Source organism: Ziziphus jujuba, chromosome 10 (assembly GCF_031755915.1).
Source record: "Ziziphus jujuba cultivar Dongzao chromosome 10, ASM3175591v1".
Classification (NCBI taxonomy): domain Eukaryota; kingdom Viridiplantae; phylum Streptophyta; class Magnoliopsida; order Rosales; family Rhamnaceae; genus Ziziphus; species Ziziphus jujuba.
The window spans coordinates 19,569,797-19,587,428 of record NC_083388.1 but is presented as its reverse complement, the minus strand read 5'-3'; the positions used below and the strand labels follow the sequence as shown (position 1 = coordinate 19,587,428).

General features: G+C 34.5%; 4 protein-coding genes across 4 annotated transcripts; 2 read left to right on the top strand and 2 right to left on the bottom strand.

Moving 5' to 3' along the window:
- Window positions 1–697: 697 nt before the first annotated feature.
- On the bottom strand, window positions 698–3,999 carry LOC107411647 (WAT1-related protein At1g09380). The gene is made up of 7 exons (XM_048468936.2): window positions 3,669–3,999; window positions 2,388–2,450; window positions 2,146–2,262; window positions 1,772–2,024; window positions 1,486–1,644; window positions 1,189–1,340; window positions 698–1,101 (listed from the first exon to the last, which is right to left on the bottom strand). The coding sequence occupies exons 1-7, from the start codon at window positions 3,845–3,847 to the stop codon at window positions 873–875; spliced, it is 1,152 nt and encodes a 383-aa protein (XP_048324893.2). The 5' UTR covers window positions 3,848–3,999; the 3' UTR covers window positions 698–872.
- A 1,491-nt stretch (window positions 4,000–5,490) lies between these two features.
- LOC107411654 (GDSL esterase/lipase At1g09390) lies at window positions 5,491–8,623 on the top strand. Its single transcript, XM_016019272.4, has 5 exons — window positions 5,491–6,010; window positions 7,148–7,336; window positions 7,547–7,707; window positions 7,797–8,061; window positions 8,226–8,623. The coding sequence occupies exons 1-5, from the start codon at window positions 5,755–5,757 to the stop codon at window positions 8,456–8,458; spliced, it is 1,104 nt and encodes a 367-aa protein (XP_015874758.3). The 5' UTR covers window positions 5,491–5,754; the 3' UTR covers window positions 8,459–8,623.
- A 741-nt stretch (window positions 8,624–9,364) lies between these two features.
- Window positions 9,365–12,813, top strand: LOC107411651 (pentatricopeptide repeat-containing protein At1g56690, mitochondrial-like). The gene is made up of 2 exons (XM_016019269.4): window positions 9,365–12,333; window positions 12,417–12,813. Exon 1 carries the CDS (start codon window positions 9,613–9,615, stop codon window positions 11,722–11,724), a length of 2,112 nt encoding a protein of 703 aa, XP_015874755.2. The 5' UTR covers window positions 9,365–9,612; the 3' UTR covers window positions 11,725–12,333; window positions 12,417–12,813.
- Window positions 12,814–16,160: 3,347 nt separating this feature from the next.
- LOC125421095 (uncharacterized) lies at window positions 16,161–17,040 on the bottom strand. The gene has a single exon (XM_048468877.2). The coding sequence runs from the start codon at window positions 16,661–16,663 to the stop codon at window positions 16,235–16,237; it is 429 nt and encodes a 142-aa protein (XP_048324834.1). The 5' UTR covers window positions 16,664–17,040; the 3' UTR covers window positions 16,161–16,234.
- Between the last annotated feature and the right edge of the window lie 592 nt (window positions 17,041–17,632).

Sequence of the window (17,632 nt, the reverse complement as noted above, 5' to 3'; positions counted from 1 at the left end):
GTCTATGGTATCTTATGTGGGATTCTTTTAAAAATGTGTACAAACATGATAATGGCCAATGTGTACCAGATCAAAAATCAACTTGGTATGCATTGTGTACTTAAGAATTTCTTGAAGCATTCTCGAAGCATTTAATTGGCCATAAAGGAAGGAGGGTTATAAATAGAGTGGACCATGACTGGGGTCCACCACCATTTTTTTCTTCAGGGGGTTAAGAACCGTTTTGCATGCATAGCTCCTTGTTTATGATTGTGTGAACGAGGTGTTTTGGCTGGTCGAAGGCAATTTAAGAAATCTTTAAACTAGCAATTACGATGGCATGTAATGTGATAAAGCCGTTTATGAATGATCCTAAATTAAGAATTACGAAAAGCATAGAATTAATACTTTTATATACAAAAATGATGCATTTAACATAAATAATAATGGTATGCTTAAATTAAAACTAATACACAGTTTGTTTAAAATGTTGCATTGGATTTTACTATTTAATATTTTTATTAGATATCAAATTCAAAACAGTTTAATCCAATCCAGTTTAGACCAAGTTGATCAACATCCCAAACAAAGTTAGCTAGATGCCAAATGAAATAAAGATTTGATGAGTTCACAAAAAGAATGGAAAGTGAACATGCAAGAGTATTATGTTTGAAAGCAATTCAAAGTTAATATGATGATTAATTTTGAGCACTGCAAGTGAAGTACAAAAGAACCTCTCCTCCTCTTAGTAAAATGTTAAAAAGTGTTCAACGAGCTAGATTTTGGGAACCCAAAAAAGAGAACCCCATTTATTTTGGAAACTCATTTTACACTTAAAACAGGCACTCCTACTACTACTACCATTACTAGTATCACAAATGAACATAACGAAGTTACAGAAACTGAGACTGTTTCTCCTCTCTAACTTGGTTTCCATTGGAATATTGCTGCACATCATAAGGTTGCATTTCCAAGTCGTTCTTCTCATCATTTTCCTCTATCTTCGAGTTTGATGCATTACTAATCTGATCTTCAATGGTCTTATTTCCTTGTTTCATCTCCTTATTCTTCCCCCATAGAACAGAGTACAGTCCACAGATAATTAATAGAGATCCTACAGCACTGAATCACACCCCCACATAAAACTTGTTAATTATATGTATAGTATATGTTGTTGTCAATATGCAAATACTTAATATTAATACTCACGTTCCAACATAGAGTTTCTCACGAAGCAAGGCCCAACTGACTATAGCCACAACAATGAGAAGCAAGGGTGTGAATACTGATGTATATAGAGGTCCTTTCCTTTGGATACTCCACGAAGTCAGAAAAAATGCTACTGCAGAGCCTAAAACTCCCTGAAATAATTAAAATCATCAAATATGAAAATCAATATCAAACAAATTAATTAATACTTCACAACCCCAATTTTTGAGAGTTCTAATTTAAAGTTAACTAGCCAGTCTAAAGACATTTTAATTAGCAGTAATGAAACACTTATACCGCGTAGAGAGACGCGAAGAGCCTCATGTTATTCCTCAATGACCAACCCGACATGTTGTGCTCCACGAATAAGCCTATTGCCCCACATTCTATGCTGGCCATGAAACACATCAAAGTTGTGCTGGTGTATGGTGCTGAGAAATTTTCACTCAGTCTAGCCTGCAATTAATATAACAAGAAACAAGTTTATGAAATTACTTTTTTCTTTTTCTTTTTTTCTTTTGGGGAAATACCATGACAGAATTACATGAAATTAAGCTAGGAACAGTAGAATCAATTAATGTACTTGGATTATGAACCAGAGGGCCCAACCAACGGTGCTTAGCATTAGGAAAAGAGGGCCTAAGATGAAATTCGATTTGGTGGTTGAATTTGAATCTCCCCCCATTTTGTCAATGTATGTCCAATGGATGTTGGATTGGCCTAAACCTATGGTGTGTCCATGGTAGAATGATAATAGCATAGCTCCACCTACGCATACAATTGTTCCTGCTATCTTTGCTATCCCTGATTTCTTCTTTATCTCTGCAGTTTCTTGTCTGCCAAACACAATATTATATTTAACAACTTAATTACAACTTTTTGTTTTATTAAGTAAAAAAATTGATACAGTAAAAAGGAAAGGAAAGCCCAAATTACGAGACAGAGTAGTATATATACCTGAAGAGGACGGCAAGGACAAATGTGATAGCAGGAAGTATATTTGTCAATGCGCAGCCAATAGTTGCGGTTGAATTTTTCAAACCAATAAAGTAAAACACTTGATTTGCTACTGCCCTGTAATTTATTTAATCAATTTATTGGGTGATTAGGATGGAAAATTAATCAAAATCCGATTACATATTTGTATCATATTGTTAAAGTAAGGTATATATTACATGTATAGATGGTTAATTAGTTACCCTGTCAGAGAACAAAGAAATATCTGGAACAGAACAGAAAATGTGATCTTGGGTCTGGTTTTCCTGTACCATTAATTGAAGAAAACTGATATGTCACTGTTCATATAAAAACAAAAAGACTAGTGCAATAAATTATACACAGCACATAACGGTTACTATTAAATATCATATATGTATCCGAGGATTCTGCAGAGAATCAGAGCAAATAAAGATGCACCATGCATGCAAAGTCTTGGAACAAGTTATTTGAAGTTATAATTAATTAAGGAAAAGCTAGCAGGCATTAGAGGACAGTAGTAGTAGTAAATGAGGAAGCTTGAAGGAATACTTACATCATATATATGTATATAGGCATGCATATATATATATATATATATATATATATGTATATGACATGGCAACCATGCAAAGCCATTAAGCATGCAGAGATTCACAGATTCGGTGCCACATGTTCAGAAGCCTGCTTGGCGCTTGCGTTATGTGCGTTAAAGTCAATAAGGACAGGAAACAGTTGACATGCACGCCATCTATGTGTGTTTATTTTGTAATTATATATATACTAATATGTATTCTTTAACACACTTCTCAGAGAAAAAGACTTTTAGCTTTTCGAGGAACTGCTTTTTGATTTTATTAATTGTAGTTTTCTTTCCTTAAATGGGAAAAGAGAAAGAGTAAAGTTAAAATAAACGTCTTCTTCTATATTTGATATGAAAAGCTAATTTTCACCAAAAAAGATATGAAAATTTTTTTTTTTTTTTTTTTTGGTTGTGTGGGAATAATATGAAAAGCTAATTAGATGATCAAAAGTGTGTTTTTGTTGATGAGTATATTTTGATTTCTTTCTCAGTCACCATTTTGGGATTTACTTTTGTTTTTCCTGCTTTATTTTCCTTAGCAACCAAACAGAGGACTCCGGAAGTATTAGTTTATTTATTATATTAAAACAACCCGATTAAACAAATAAAGGGAAAAAAAAAACATTTGATTATATTTTTTTAACAAGAAAATGGTTCTTTTGGTTGGTTGTTGATTATTTTCAGAAAATAAACAAGAAAAAAAAAATCAAAACCCATGTAATCCATTTTGGATTCTTTGAGTTAAATGTACAATGATGACACATGCACGATATATATCGAAACTCAGATTTCTCTGAAGATCATCAAAAGCAAAGTGTCACACCCATTTCAAATTCCATGTCAGGAAAACCAATATATATGTGTATATATAAAGCATGAATTTGACTATTTTAGAGATTCTGAGTTGACACATATGATTTACCTTTCCATCCAATAACCGAAGGGAGCGATTGCAAGGGTGGCAAATATTTGACGGTAAGCGACAAGAACAAGTGGGTTCATCCCCGTATCCATTGCAAGCTTTGAACTAATATTCATTCCCGCATAGCAAACTTGAACAAATACCATTACCAGGAATGGCACTGAATCCCCCCCTACCATTGTCTTTAATTTCTTGCCTAGCTCTTCTTGATCTTCTTTAAGTTTAGAGAGAAAGACAGTAAAGAAAAAGATAATGGAGAAAGAGAGAGAGATAAGAGAGGTATAGAATAGAGTACTAGAGTAGAGAATGATGAGAAACGAGGGGTGTGACAGGCACATATATAAGAGAGAGCAAAGGTGAAACAGAAAGTGGCTAGCTAAGAAGGAAATATTGCATGAAAAAAAGATAATTTTTTATTTATTATTTTTTTTAAAAGATCAAGAATAGATTTCTTGCAACACTTGGGCAATTGCATGGGCACGAGTGGTTGCCAACACAAGTCCACGACATAAAGGCACTTTCAGTTTTTTGTCTTTGGCCTAACTACGTTCATAGAGGTCTTCTACTTGAAGCAACCAAATTTGCATTTTTTTTCCATTTCACCCCCTTAACCAATAACTGGGTCCCCCCAAAATGAATCCCCCTATAGGACCCTCCCCACCATATCTATGTATCACCTTTATTTCATTTTCTTTACCGATTTTTGCAACACCATTATTTCATGATTGGATATATTTAATTTCTGTATGATCTGCATCAAAATTTTGGTTATATAAGATAAATCAATATACATATATATATGGTTGAACTTTTGGGTATTACCAAATTCATGAATGAATGATTTTTTGTGCAACATGAAATTTGTACGTTTTCTCTCGTATTATTAAAGTAAAAGTAGCAATATATATATATATATATAGAATGTAGGAAACTAATCGTGTTTCATACATTTTCAACTTTAAACTTTTTCCCATTTTAATGCAGGAAATGATATCATGGTATATAAAAGAAAATGAATATTATATATACATATATATGCTTCATATATGTATGTATTATTTATATATATATATATATATATATTACATTTTGGTGACTGTATATGTATGTATCATATAATGTTTGCATGTGCATCTCATTCATGTCAGGTTGAGCCCTTATTTCTCCAGCCCTATGCCACACCAAAAACTGAGTCTTCTCCGATTTAGATTGTGCAAGTTGACATTTACGGACAGATACATGGGCAAATCTTAGGCCCACTTTGGAAGTTGGGTCTTGAGCTCATTGGCCTATTGTCCGTGTAGTCACTTAATACACCACTATCAGAACTTTATGTAGCTCATTGGCCCATAAATTGTGTAGCCACTTAATACACCACTATCAGAACTTTATGTACAGTAGTTATACCTCATCCAAAGGGAAAATTACAGTTATACTCTTTCTTTTTCTGTATATATATATATATATATTAAAATTTTTTTTTATCATAATTGGTCATTCTTTTATGAAATACAACAAATTAAAACTATCTACAATTACTTTAAATTTTTATGTGAAATTTTTTTAAAAATATTACATAAAAAAATGCTGATGTGAAGTTGCAAAAATATAATTTTCTAAAATAAAAAAATATAAAATTTCAATAAAACTGGGGAAAAAAAAAAAGAGAGTAAATTTTACTGTAATATGTTTGTGACATTGATTGTTTTTTTATTTGGATAATAAAATGGGATTATTAACTTGATATTTTCGAGTTGTTTTTAATGATTGTTTGGGTCAACGACAATGGTATCGCTCTCTCTCTCTCTCTCTCTCTCTCTCTCTCTCTCTCGAGCATTTCAAAAACTCTAACCGCAGGAACTTTCCATTCCCATTAATTTAATACCCCATTCATGTCGCAAATGGGTCCCTCTGCTAGCTTGCAAATCACAAAGCGAAAAACGACACTTAAAAATACGTCGTTGCTTCCCGTTTGAAACTTTAAAAGGTTATCAAGGCACGCCGATAATGATCACCTGCATTTCATAAATACTTGGTTGTACCTGCACTTTCACTCTCATTCACGATTCAAAACTTAAAACCATCAATGGCTTCCTTCTTCTCCAACGCTCACTCTTCTGCTCTCATCACTCTCTCGCCATTGCTTCTTCTTCTTTTAGTTTCAGCTGCCGAATCGCAGTGCACCAAGAAACCCGTAATCTTCAACTTCGGCGATTCCAACTCAGACACCGGCGGACTTGTGGCTGGTCTCGGATTCCCCGTCAACCCTCCGAATGGCCGTACTTTCTTTCGCAGATCAACGGGTCGTTTATCAGATGGACGCCTCTTGATCGACTTCCTCTGTAAGTGGTCCCTGCATCTTATCCCCTCCACGTGCACATCATATTGATATCCACAACGTCCATCTCAATGACCGACTCTCTGTCGGTGTGCGTGTGTGCGTGTGTGTGTGTGTGTGTTTACCACTGCGATGACACTGATTTTCGTTTCGTTTTAAGCCTCGATTTCGATTTTTGTTTTTGTTTTTTTTTTTTTTTTTTTTTGTGTGTGTGTGTGTAAAAAATGCGGGTCCCACAGGAGAGCGATGGAAACAAGTGATGTAGAATTGTCACCATCTGGGTGGGGATCGAATCTCTATGGGCAGGACCGGTGTTTACTTGGGCATTTTGCCTCGTAACTGGCGTCTTCTACTTCCTTTTCACGTTATTATGTGCTTTCCTTTGCTTCAGTTTGTTGTACCTTTTTTACTGAATTGGCCCATCTAGTTTAGTCCTTATAGGAAATTGATGCTCTGGTAGGTATTTAGGACTGGTAAATAAAATAATATATAGTGCATCTCTTGGTTCTAAAATTCCTTTTCCTTTTTATTATCCAATTGAATTTTGTTAAATGATAACCTAAACTTTCGGTGTTAAAATTCTCCTTTACCAATTTATTTAAAAGAAAAAAAATTGAATTTTGTATTCTATAGCATGATTAATTTTATCACCTAAAGTAATTCTCATTTTTACTTGCGTAGATGGTTTTGAGGAAGAATATTATATTTCATCTTTGGTCATTAGCTTCTTACCCTTTACCTTATTCCATGTCTTTTTTTTTTTTTTTTTTTGAATTCCTTTTGGTTTTTTTGATCACTTAAGATTTACGCCTCGAATAATCATAATAATTGAAACAACAGTTTTCACGTACAATAAGTCTACCAATCAGTCCAAAACACAATTTCATTCTAGAGAAGTGTAAGAAAAAACTAGTACCTAAATAAAATAAGTGCAAAGGATTAGACATAGGGTAGCATGTGAGAGATTCGATTCTCTATGTTATGGGCTGAAGGAGGGGCCGTCTTTCTTATTTAGTATCATATAGTTTTGTGTCTCTACTTTCAATTTTCAATGACCCGACAGGGACACTGGGGTCCAAAAAGTTTCACTGTATTGCATTATAATAAAGATGGCGTTTTTATTATATTAATACATGTGCAGGCCAAAGTTTGAATGCGAGTCTTTTGAGTCCATACCTAGACTCTTTAACAGGAAACAAGTTCACCAATGGGGCAAATTTTGCGGTTGTGGGGTCCTCTACCCTTCCTAAATATGTCCCATTTTCTTTGAATATCCAGCTCATGCAATTCCTTCATTTCAAGTCTCGCACTCTTGAGCTTGTCACAGCAGGTACTTTATTACCATTAATGCCCATATGTCTCATAAACCCATTAATTCCATTGTTTTCGAGTATTTTGGGTTTGTTTCCTCTTTATAGCTCCAAAGAAGGTTGAGAAGTTAATGGACATATATAACCTCTATACAAGCACACAAAGATCAATAACCTGTAATGCTAATGAATTTGATAATTTGATTATAGTGTGCTAAATTGTTTTTTAGGTTCAGAAAGTTTTGTCAATGATGAAGGGTTTCGGAATGCGCTGTACATGATTGATATTGGGCAAAATGACCTTGCTGATTCATTTGCTAAAAACCTCTCATACGTGCAAGTTATTAAGAGAATTCCATCCATAACTATACAAATCAAGAATGCAATCAAGGTGAGTACAGAGTTCCTTATAATGTATACCATCAAATCGATAAGCCAATAGATTTTCTTATCAAACTGAAGTTTTGTATGGAAATGCAGACTTTATATGATGAAGGGGGTAGGAACTTTTGGATACACAACACAGGACCATTAGGTTGTCTTCCTCAGAAACTCTCATTAGTTCAGCTGAAGGATCTTGATCCATATGGGTGTCTTTCAAGTTACAATGCTGCAGCTGCATTGTTCAATGAAGCACTGCGCCGTTTGAGCCAAGAGATGAGATCTGAACTCAAGGATGCAAATATAGTTTATGTGGATATTTATGCCATTAAGTATGATCTCATTGCCAACTCTACCAAATATGGTAAGTTATAATTCACCAAATGCATAATTTGCATTTCCATATCATTGATTATGTGACTCAAAGAAGTTTATGGTTTCCAGACATATTTAATCCTTATTTCTGCAAAATTTATTGGTTGAAAGTTTTGCTGACACGGTTCTACTACCAAATTGATTGTATTGTAGGTTTTTCAAGTCCTCTAATGGCTTGCTGCGGCTACGGAGGGCCTCCATACAATTATGACATCAGGGTAACTTGCGGTCAGCCTGGCTATCAAGTTTGCAAAGAAGGGTCTCAGTTCATAAGCTGGGATGGAATTCATTTCACCGACGCCGCAAACTCCATTATAGCTTCCAAAGTACTATCCATGAATTATTCAACACCGCGTCAAAAGTTCGATTTCTTTTGTCGCAGTTAATGGTTTCTTTGACATGAATTTGTAGTGTTTGAAGTTCCAAGTTATATCTACTTTGTCCAAATTTCAAGAGCACAATGGCCTTGAAACTTTTGGTTTTTTTGTGGCTTAGCAATCAATAATGAATGTACCTTCCAGAAAGTGAAAGGGAAAGAAACTTGAATGGGACCTATGAAGTACCAAAAACCAAGGTGATTTTTCACAAAGGCATGATGAGGGGGGGGGGGGGGGGGCAAAGAGATTGCCATTGTCATTTGGATAAAAGCTATCGAAACTAAGATGGGCAAACAACAATAGCTCATAGATCTTGATATATTAGACAACTATTGGTAAAGTACTAATTTGGAACGTTGGCGAGTACTTCCTCTTATTACCATTTTGCCATTAGCAATTCAGCTCATTTTTATAATATTTTTTTTAGAACAACATATTTTTCGAATTTAGTACTTTGGTTTTTCATATTTCATGCAATCAAGAACAATTTTATTTTTTTATTTTTTATTTGTTATTTTTTATTTTTGCACAAAATACACGTTGTCATTTTTCATCAAATTTATAAATTTTGAATAATTTATACTTTATTATTCAAAAAAACACTTAAAATAAATGATAGATTAATTTTTATTTTTTTTAATTATTAGCATTATTTGATTTAGAATCAAGAGTACAATTGTTTTAATGTTATAGAGAAGAATCTTATTGTTTAATTTTATACTTGACAACCAACAAGGTTGCACATGATTTTTCTTTTCAGAATTAGGGAATATAATGAACTTCTATAAAAACGATTCTTTTTTTGGGGTTAAAAAACTATTAAAAAATGGGACTCAGCTAAAAAAAAAAAATATATATATATATATATATATATTATATATATATATGAAATAATAATAAAAAAGACATATTTTCCTTGATTGCAAAAATACCCGAGCCCCCACGGAAAGTGACGGGAACGTTAGTAAAGCTACATATTTTTCCCGCGCCTCATAACTTCCTCAATCCTCCCACTCCAGAATTTTTTTTTTTTTTTTCGAACTTAAAGTTATTAGCTGATTGTTGTGCTAATGAGCCAATTTGATTGATTATTTATTATCCAAGAAAATTACTATATTTTCCTATTTAAAAAAAATCAGATTAATCGGTGTTGTTGCAGATCAATGCGGTTTTTGTTTATTCCTTTTAGGTTATACTCCACTAGTGCTGCGATTTCCAACACTTCTCTGATTGCACGGTACGCTCGTGTCGGCCAAATTTATAATGCACGGAGAGTATTTGATCATATGCCTGATAAAACCATTGTGTCTTGGAACTCCATAATTGCTGGGTACTTCCAAAATAATCAGCCACGGGAAGCCCAGAAACTGTTTGATCGGATGCCTGAGAGGAACACTGTTTCTTGGAATGGGTTGATTTCTGGGTATATTAAGAATGGTATGGTTAATGAAGCCAGAAAAGTATTTGATTCGATGCCCAAACGCAATGTTGTTTCCTGGACTGCCATGGTCAGAGGGTATGTTCAAGAAGGTACGATATCAGAGGCGGAGTCACTTTTTTGGCAAATGCCTGAAAAGAATGTTGTATCCTGGACAGTGATGTTGAATGGCCTAATTGAAGATGGCCGGATTGATGAGGCTCGTCGGCTTTTCGATGAAATGCCTGAGAAGGATGTGGTGGCAAGGACCAGTATGATTGGTGGGTATTGTCAGGATGGCCGATTGGCTGAAGCTCGTGAACTTTTTGATGAGATGCCACGTCGGAATGTCATTTCGTGGACGGCAATGATTTCCGGGTATGCGCACAATGGAAGGGTGGATGTTGCAAGAAAGCTTTTTGAAGTGATGCCGGAGAAAAATGAGGTGTCGTGGACGGCCATGCTGATGGGGTACACTCAGTGTGGGCGCATTGAAGAGGCTTCAGATCTCTTTGATGCAATGCCTATGAAGTCAGCTATTGCTTGTAATGCAATGATAGTTGGGTTTGGCCAAAATGGAGAAGTATCGAAAGCAAGGCAGATATTTGATCGAATGAGAGACAGGGATGATGGAACATGGAGTTCCATGATTAAGATTTATGAACGAAAAGGTTTTGAACTAGAAGCAATTGAGTTATTTAATTTAATGCAAAGACAAGGAGTTAGACCGAACTTCCCTTCTCTGATAAGTGTACTTTCTGTTTGTGCCAGCCTTGCAAGTCTTGATCATGGTAGAGAGGTGCATGCCCAGTTGATCAGATCGCACTTTGATCTTGATGTGTATGTTGTCTCAGTTTTGATCACTATGTACGTTAAGTGTGGCAACCTTGTGAAGGCAAAACAGGTGTTTGACAGGTTTCCTCTGAAGGATGTTGTTATGTGGAACTCTATTATTACAGGTTATGCTCAGCATGGTTTAGGAGAGGAATCGTTACAAGTTTTCCTGGAGATGTGCTCTTTTGGCATAAAGCCTGATAATATTAGCTTTATTGGAGTTCTTTCGGCATGCAGCTACACTGGAAAGGTAAAAGAAGGCCTTGAAATTTTTGAGTCAATGAAATCCAAATATCAGGTGGAGCCAAGAACTGAACATTATGCTTGCATGGTTGATCTACTTGGCCGAGCAGGCCAGGTAAATGAGGCAATGAATTTAATTGAAAAAATGCCAGTTGAAGCAGATGCTATTGTTTGGGGCTCCTTATTAGGTGCATGCAGAACTCACATGAAACTGGACTCGGCAGAAGTTGCAGCAAAGAAACTTCTTCAACTTGAGCCTAACAATTCTGGGCCTTACATTTTGCTATCAAATATTTATGCCTCCAAAGGTAAATGGAATGAGGTTGCAGAGCTGAGGGAAAACATGAGAACAAGGAGCATCATGAAATCACCTGGCTGTAGCTGGATTGAGGTAGAGAAAAAAGTACATATGTTCACTGGGGGAGAAAACATGGGACACCCAGAACATGCCCTGATAATGAAAATGTTAGAGAAACTAGGAGGATTGCTTAGAGAAGCTGGCTACTCTCCCGATGGTAGCTTTGTTCTGCATGATGTGGATGAAGAAGAGAAGGTGCATAGTTTGCGTCATCACAGTGAGAAACTGGCTGTGGCATATGGACTTCTAAAGGTGCCAGAACCAATGCCTATAAGAGTAATGAAGAATCTTCGGGTTTGTGGGGATTGCCATTCTGCAATAAAATTGATTGCTAAAGTCACTGCGAGAGAGATAATTTTGAGGGATGCTAACAGATTTCATCATTTCAAGGATGGTGTGTGTTCTTGCAGAGACTATTGGTGATTGCATGGCCTCTCTTGCTCCTTGACACATCCAAAGGCGGGCTGGTTTATTTGAGAAATTGTGGACACCCACCTTATTGTGTTGCATCACGTCAACAATTTGACAAGAGCAGATGGTGGTTGTATGATACTCTATATGAGTAATTTACTAATCTGTATGATGAAGGAAACATTCGCAATACTGAGCTGGAACATGTTGACCAAATCAATCACAAACTTTACGGTTCATGGCTAATTATCCTCTAGGTAGAAGAGATCAATAAAGGTGAAAAATATTTGATGCTTCATACATGTTTGCAATCAGAAGTTCAGACTAATGCCCTGATGAACTTGTAGATTCCCATTCCCGTTTTTCATGGGGCCTCATTTCCATAGCACCATCCTTCGATGCAATTGATAGCGCTATTATGCTCTGGCAGTCCAAAAGAGATTTTATAATGTCAGGAGTTTGTGAGCCAATGTTGTACCGTTCTGAACTAGTTTTTGAATATGACCTTGTGAAGAGAGCTCTTCATAGTTGCTTGTGGAGATGGAGCTTCGACGTTATATGCTGTGTCGTATGAACCAACTTCTGCAGTAACAACTCTATCAAGAAATTTCTTGTCTTTAGGTATGTTGCTCTACGTTGAAGTATATAATCTTCTCTGGAACATTTTTCTGTCAAGATTCTAATATTTTTTGCCACATTTCCAGGTGATATTGTTAATTGGTAGAACATAGCATGTTACAAACAGTGTTTACCCCAGTAGTTTCATAGAAGGCTTCCATTTGCTTGAAGTTCATTCAAAGGAGGCTATCTTTCGATAATGAACTATGTAGTTCCAGCTTCTATTGTTTTCGAGATTTGGTTTTCTTCTTGCAATAGAAAACCTTCTCTTCCCCCTAGGCCGTACATATGAACTATAAGGTTGGTGAGATGATCGAGTTAGTCTAGAAGTAGCCCATTGATTTCATAGTGAAGATTATTAAATTCGTTTATTAGATATGGTTTGGGATATTATTATGAGGAAAGTTGTAAACCTATAACGAAAACATGTTTGGTTACATGCCGATTTTGTTATGCTGTGCTTTGTTTGATTTTTCTTTACTACTAGTGTAAGATGTTTATCTGCTGATTTTATAGTTCATGACAAAACACTGTGTTTGAATGAACTCAACACCACCACTTCATGCTACTTTCTTGGATGATTATTCAATATAAATCAACTTAGTCAGATGCTAAGATAGATAATAGCAATAATAAGTTCAATATGCAGCTTCTGCTTGTGGTTTAGTATCTACTCGTTAATGTGGGGGGAAAAAAACAGGAGGAGAATAATGATTTCCCCTTTTTGATTCAAGTCATTTTATGATCTATCTTTTCAGCCTTCAAACTGAACAAGGTTGCAGGATAAAGTCAATTTTGAGTTCAAGTATGACAGAGTTTTACTCATGTTGGAGATAAAATGTTATAGCTGAAAAATTGCCTGATATAGACAACCTTAAAGGAAGAAACATAGGCTATTTAAGAACAATGATTTCATCAAAATACATTAAACATTTGCATTCCGACGCCACATAGAATATGTGAAGCGTGAAACCTTATCCGGCTTGCCATAGAACTGCATTTTCCATTATACAATATTACAAGCTAAGGTTTAGGTCTAACCCTTTCTCTTCTCCTTCTTTTTCTTTCATTTGGCATTCCTTGATGGAAGAGCAATTGATATTTGTATTGGCCTTGTCTGTCTCAAGCCCTGCAAAATCTTCCAATTCAAATATAGGAGTCCATACAGGTTCATGAGCTTTCATCTTTTTTCTTGCCACGTTCACTTCCAAGTCATGCAGATATTTGGTCGAAAATCGAGCTTCTCTCAATCTTCCAATTATTTCGAAGAACTTCTCAATCTTCTCTTCATCATCTTTCTCTGTTTCTTCTTCATCTGCAGGTGTCAGCATTCTCTTGTTCCCTTCTCTTTCCATGCTGCAACTCAGAGCTTGTTTCACCACCTAAGAGATTCTTCTTGATGTTTTATTTAACGCTATGTGTTGTTGAAGCAGGTTATAATTGTATAAATCTGTGAGACCCGTATCTAGATCATAATAAAATGCATCCATCACCATTATCAAAGTGGGACCAACTATAGGTTGTCATGTCTTTAATCGTGGACCAGTGAAGGTGTTTGATGCGAATCAACTACCAATACTCTGCCTTTTGTTGTCAAAAGTTGCATAATTGGTGTTTTTCGGGTGTCATCATGCTATTTACATCACCAAACAGATTTTTTTTTTTTTTTCATATATGCTAATCTTCTCAACTTTATTCCACTTTTATTAATCATTTTCTTATTTGAATTTGAAATCATTGCTGCTACATATTCTTTGTTTTACTTATTAGTATGTACCCATTTAAAGATATGTAATTTTTTTTTTAATTTCATGTAATTGTCCAAAGTTGCTGACTAATTATGCATATAATTGATGGTTGTTGGGATGATGTCATTGCATTGCATCACTCATTTAACTTTTCCTTCTTATACAAACGGTTCCAAAATTTTCTATTTTATTATAGATATATATATATATATATTTTTTTCTTATCCTAATTCTGTTCGCTCCATTTACGCGGTTGTGCCTTAGATCATTGGTGCTAATGATTATACCCACGAAAAAGATATTCTACCTTAATTTTCATTTGAAAGACTTGACAGAAAGCTGTTTACTTTTATTTTATTTTTTATTTATTTTATTTTTTTAATATTTTTGTGCGGTGACTGGTTGAGTACTGACTAGATAACTGAACGAGAGTAATTAGGGAGTCTCCTTTTAATAATCTTTCTACTTGTGAACTTTCATAGAAAAGTTGTTTTATATTATTTTTGCTTGGATGAGTATTCGATAGGTTTTCAAATGTTTGCCACTACTTTTTAAAAAATTTTAAATTCCAATTTCTGCATAATGATCATTATAATTATGTATGGATTGATTTTTTTTGGGTAATAGAATAGAGTTTTATTAATTGTGAAAGGGAAGTTGCTACCATATTTTATGAATGAATCATTGGATTTGTCGCTAAAACTTGTGCATTTCATTTTCATTTCTTATTAGCCATTGCCTAATTGTTCTAAACTACTGTATTTCTTATGCAACCTATGAACAAGTGGTCATTTCGAAATCATTTTCTTTCTTTTTTTTGGGAGAAATAGTATTCTTAACTTTTCTAAGTGCTTTAAGAAAAATTTTAATATTTTTTTGACATTGGAAACAGATGGTTGTTAAATTCTATACAAGTAAATACATTTCTGATTTTGAAAGTCTACAGACTACAAGTCTTGGGTACAACAAACTAGTATTTCTTGCATCAATGTCTGCGCATGTCATGATCTTTTGCAATTTAATCTGATTTTTTGTTATTTTTTTGAATCATTACTTCTCAACTCTGTATCAGTACATGTATTTTGAGCTATTTCCAGAGGTACTTCATTTGCTTGCGAGTTACACAAAGAAATTTGTATTTCCATTTTCTCCTCCTAACACAACCTTTAACTTCAAAATTGTATCGCCCAACAATTAAAGTTTGTAATTAAGAATTAAAGATTATAAAGATAGACTGCATATAAAATTAAAGGGTATCAACGCAAATTTTTTTTTTTTTTTTTTTAAAAGAAACTGAAGTACAAAATCGTAAGAAGGTCATTGGAGCCTTAGTTGAAAAAAGCCTAAAAGCTGTGCTGGCAATCACATGATACAAAGGCAGTGAAGTCACTGTTTGTTTAATTACCACCCCAATTTTCTAGTTTTGATAATGCTTGAAATTGAATTTTGGTATTATGTCGTCCAATGGTGGTGGTCCTTACGATTTAATGAATTTGTTTTTGTCCATAATTGAGATATGTGCCCTGCTGCTATTACTATTCTTTTTTATTTTTATCTTTTGAATCCACTGTCCCAAAAAAAAAAAAAAAAAAAAAGGACTAAATGCAGGAGATAACCTTGTCATTGACCCATTCTACATATGCGCACATGGAATTGCTGTGCTTTCTTAAATGCATTGCGAATTATATGAAAATTCGGAGATTACTCATGATAGAGTACAGCACAGCAAAACAGTCCGTTTATATGTGTATGTATATATATATATATATAAATATATAAATATATAGTAATTCTACGGTATTGATCGGACTATATGGGAATCGGATTATACACGGATTATATCAAATTTGATATTTTTTATATTTTAAAAAAAAAAATATCGATTTTACGATATATATATATATATATATATATAGTAAAACCGACATACATAGCAAAACTGACATATATAGTACAATTGATATTTTTTTCAAAAAACATCTATTTTGATATGATCCAGTTTGCATACAAACAACCGTCCGTCATAGAATTTTTCTATATATATATATATATATATATATATATCATTTCTAACCGCTGCTATGAATATAATATGATCACTATGGAACACACACAGTATATTATCCATTGATGTGTGTATAACTTAGTTTGTTTGATTACAAAGAAAGTTTGAGGTCTAATTCTAAATCATTACCTTCTTTATTATCTTTTTCTTCATCTACTCGTTTGTTGTTGTCTTCTTGATCATGATCTTCTCTTTTAGAAGGACCAGCTTCAGTACCAACACCACCACCAGCAGGAATATTATTAATATAATTATTGTAATTATCAATATCACCAAGAAAATCTTCCGGTTGGAAAGATGGATTCCAAATCCCAGTTGGTTTCTGTCCTAGAACAATATCAAACTTCCTTTCTTGTATTTGTTCTTGCTTTGACTCATTCGAGTTGGTGTTCCTAAGAAGCTCACGTACCTCTCTTGTGCTCTTAATCAAAGCAAAGAACTTCTCCATCTTTTCATCTTCATCATCTTCTTCTTCTTCTTGGCTGTTCATCTTCCTCTTCCTTCTTTCTCCTCGTTCCATGGTCCTGCTGTGTGTCTGTGGATAATAAGACAGAGAAAGAGAAAGACTCAGAGACAGAGAAGAAATGGGTAATAATTATTCTTACCCTTTATCGTGTTTTATGGGCTACAATGGAAGAGAGAGAGAGAGAAAGTGAGCGAGCATGTAGTTGTTGAAGTGAATAAACTGAAGACTCGTAGTCTTTTCTTATTGCCCATTACTTGCTGAGAGAGAGATAGAGAGAGAGAGAGAGAGAGAGAAGAGAAGAGAGACTATTCACTGTATGGGATTTTTCTATGTGTGTGTGAGAGAGAGTTTGTTAAACTGAGTTAACAACCGTGTTAGTTGGCCCTAAATGGAGTGTTTCTTTGACCCTTCATGTCCGCAGTGGGGTATTAAAAATGGGAAAATTTTCATTTTTAACGCTTAAGTTTTATCTAAATTATGTTTCAATTTATGCTTTACGAAGTATTATCATTAATCTTTTATTTATCAATTTTTACCCATTCAAAATTATATTTTTATAATATTATTTAATTATAAAATATAAATTTTTAATTGTTAAAATTAATTGATAAAACTCACATATAAATTTGTTTTAATATAATCATTAGGGTAAACCTTATGGATATGAATTCAATTTGCTCTACCAAATGGAAGGGAGGGTTAAGAAAACCATATGGAAAAGAGTTGGGGTATACTGGTAATTTGGGAAAGAGGAATGGGGATGGGGGTGGGTGACCTGAATAATAATTGTCTGCATCACAACCCATAACGTAATGTTTTTCCACCAGCCACGTCTGACGACCATCTCGTGACATGTGATGTGTGGCATCTTGCGTGCGCCTCCATTCATTGCACCGTATATCTGGCATCATCATGGGCCCCATCTATCATGTACACGTGGCTTGATCTCGTATTTTCTCTTTTTTTTTTTTTTTTTTGGGGGTACGAGATCGTTCTTAGGTTTGGATGGTCTCATTGCTATTC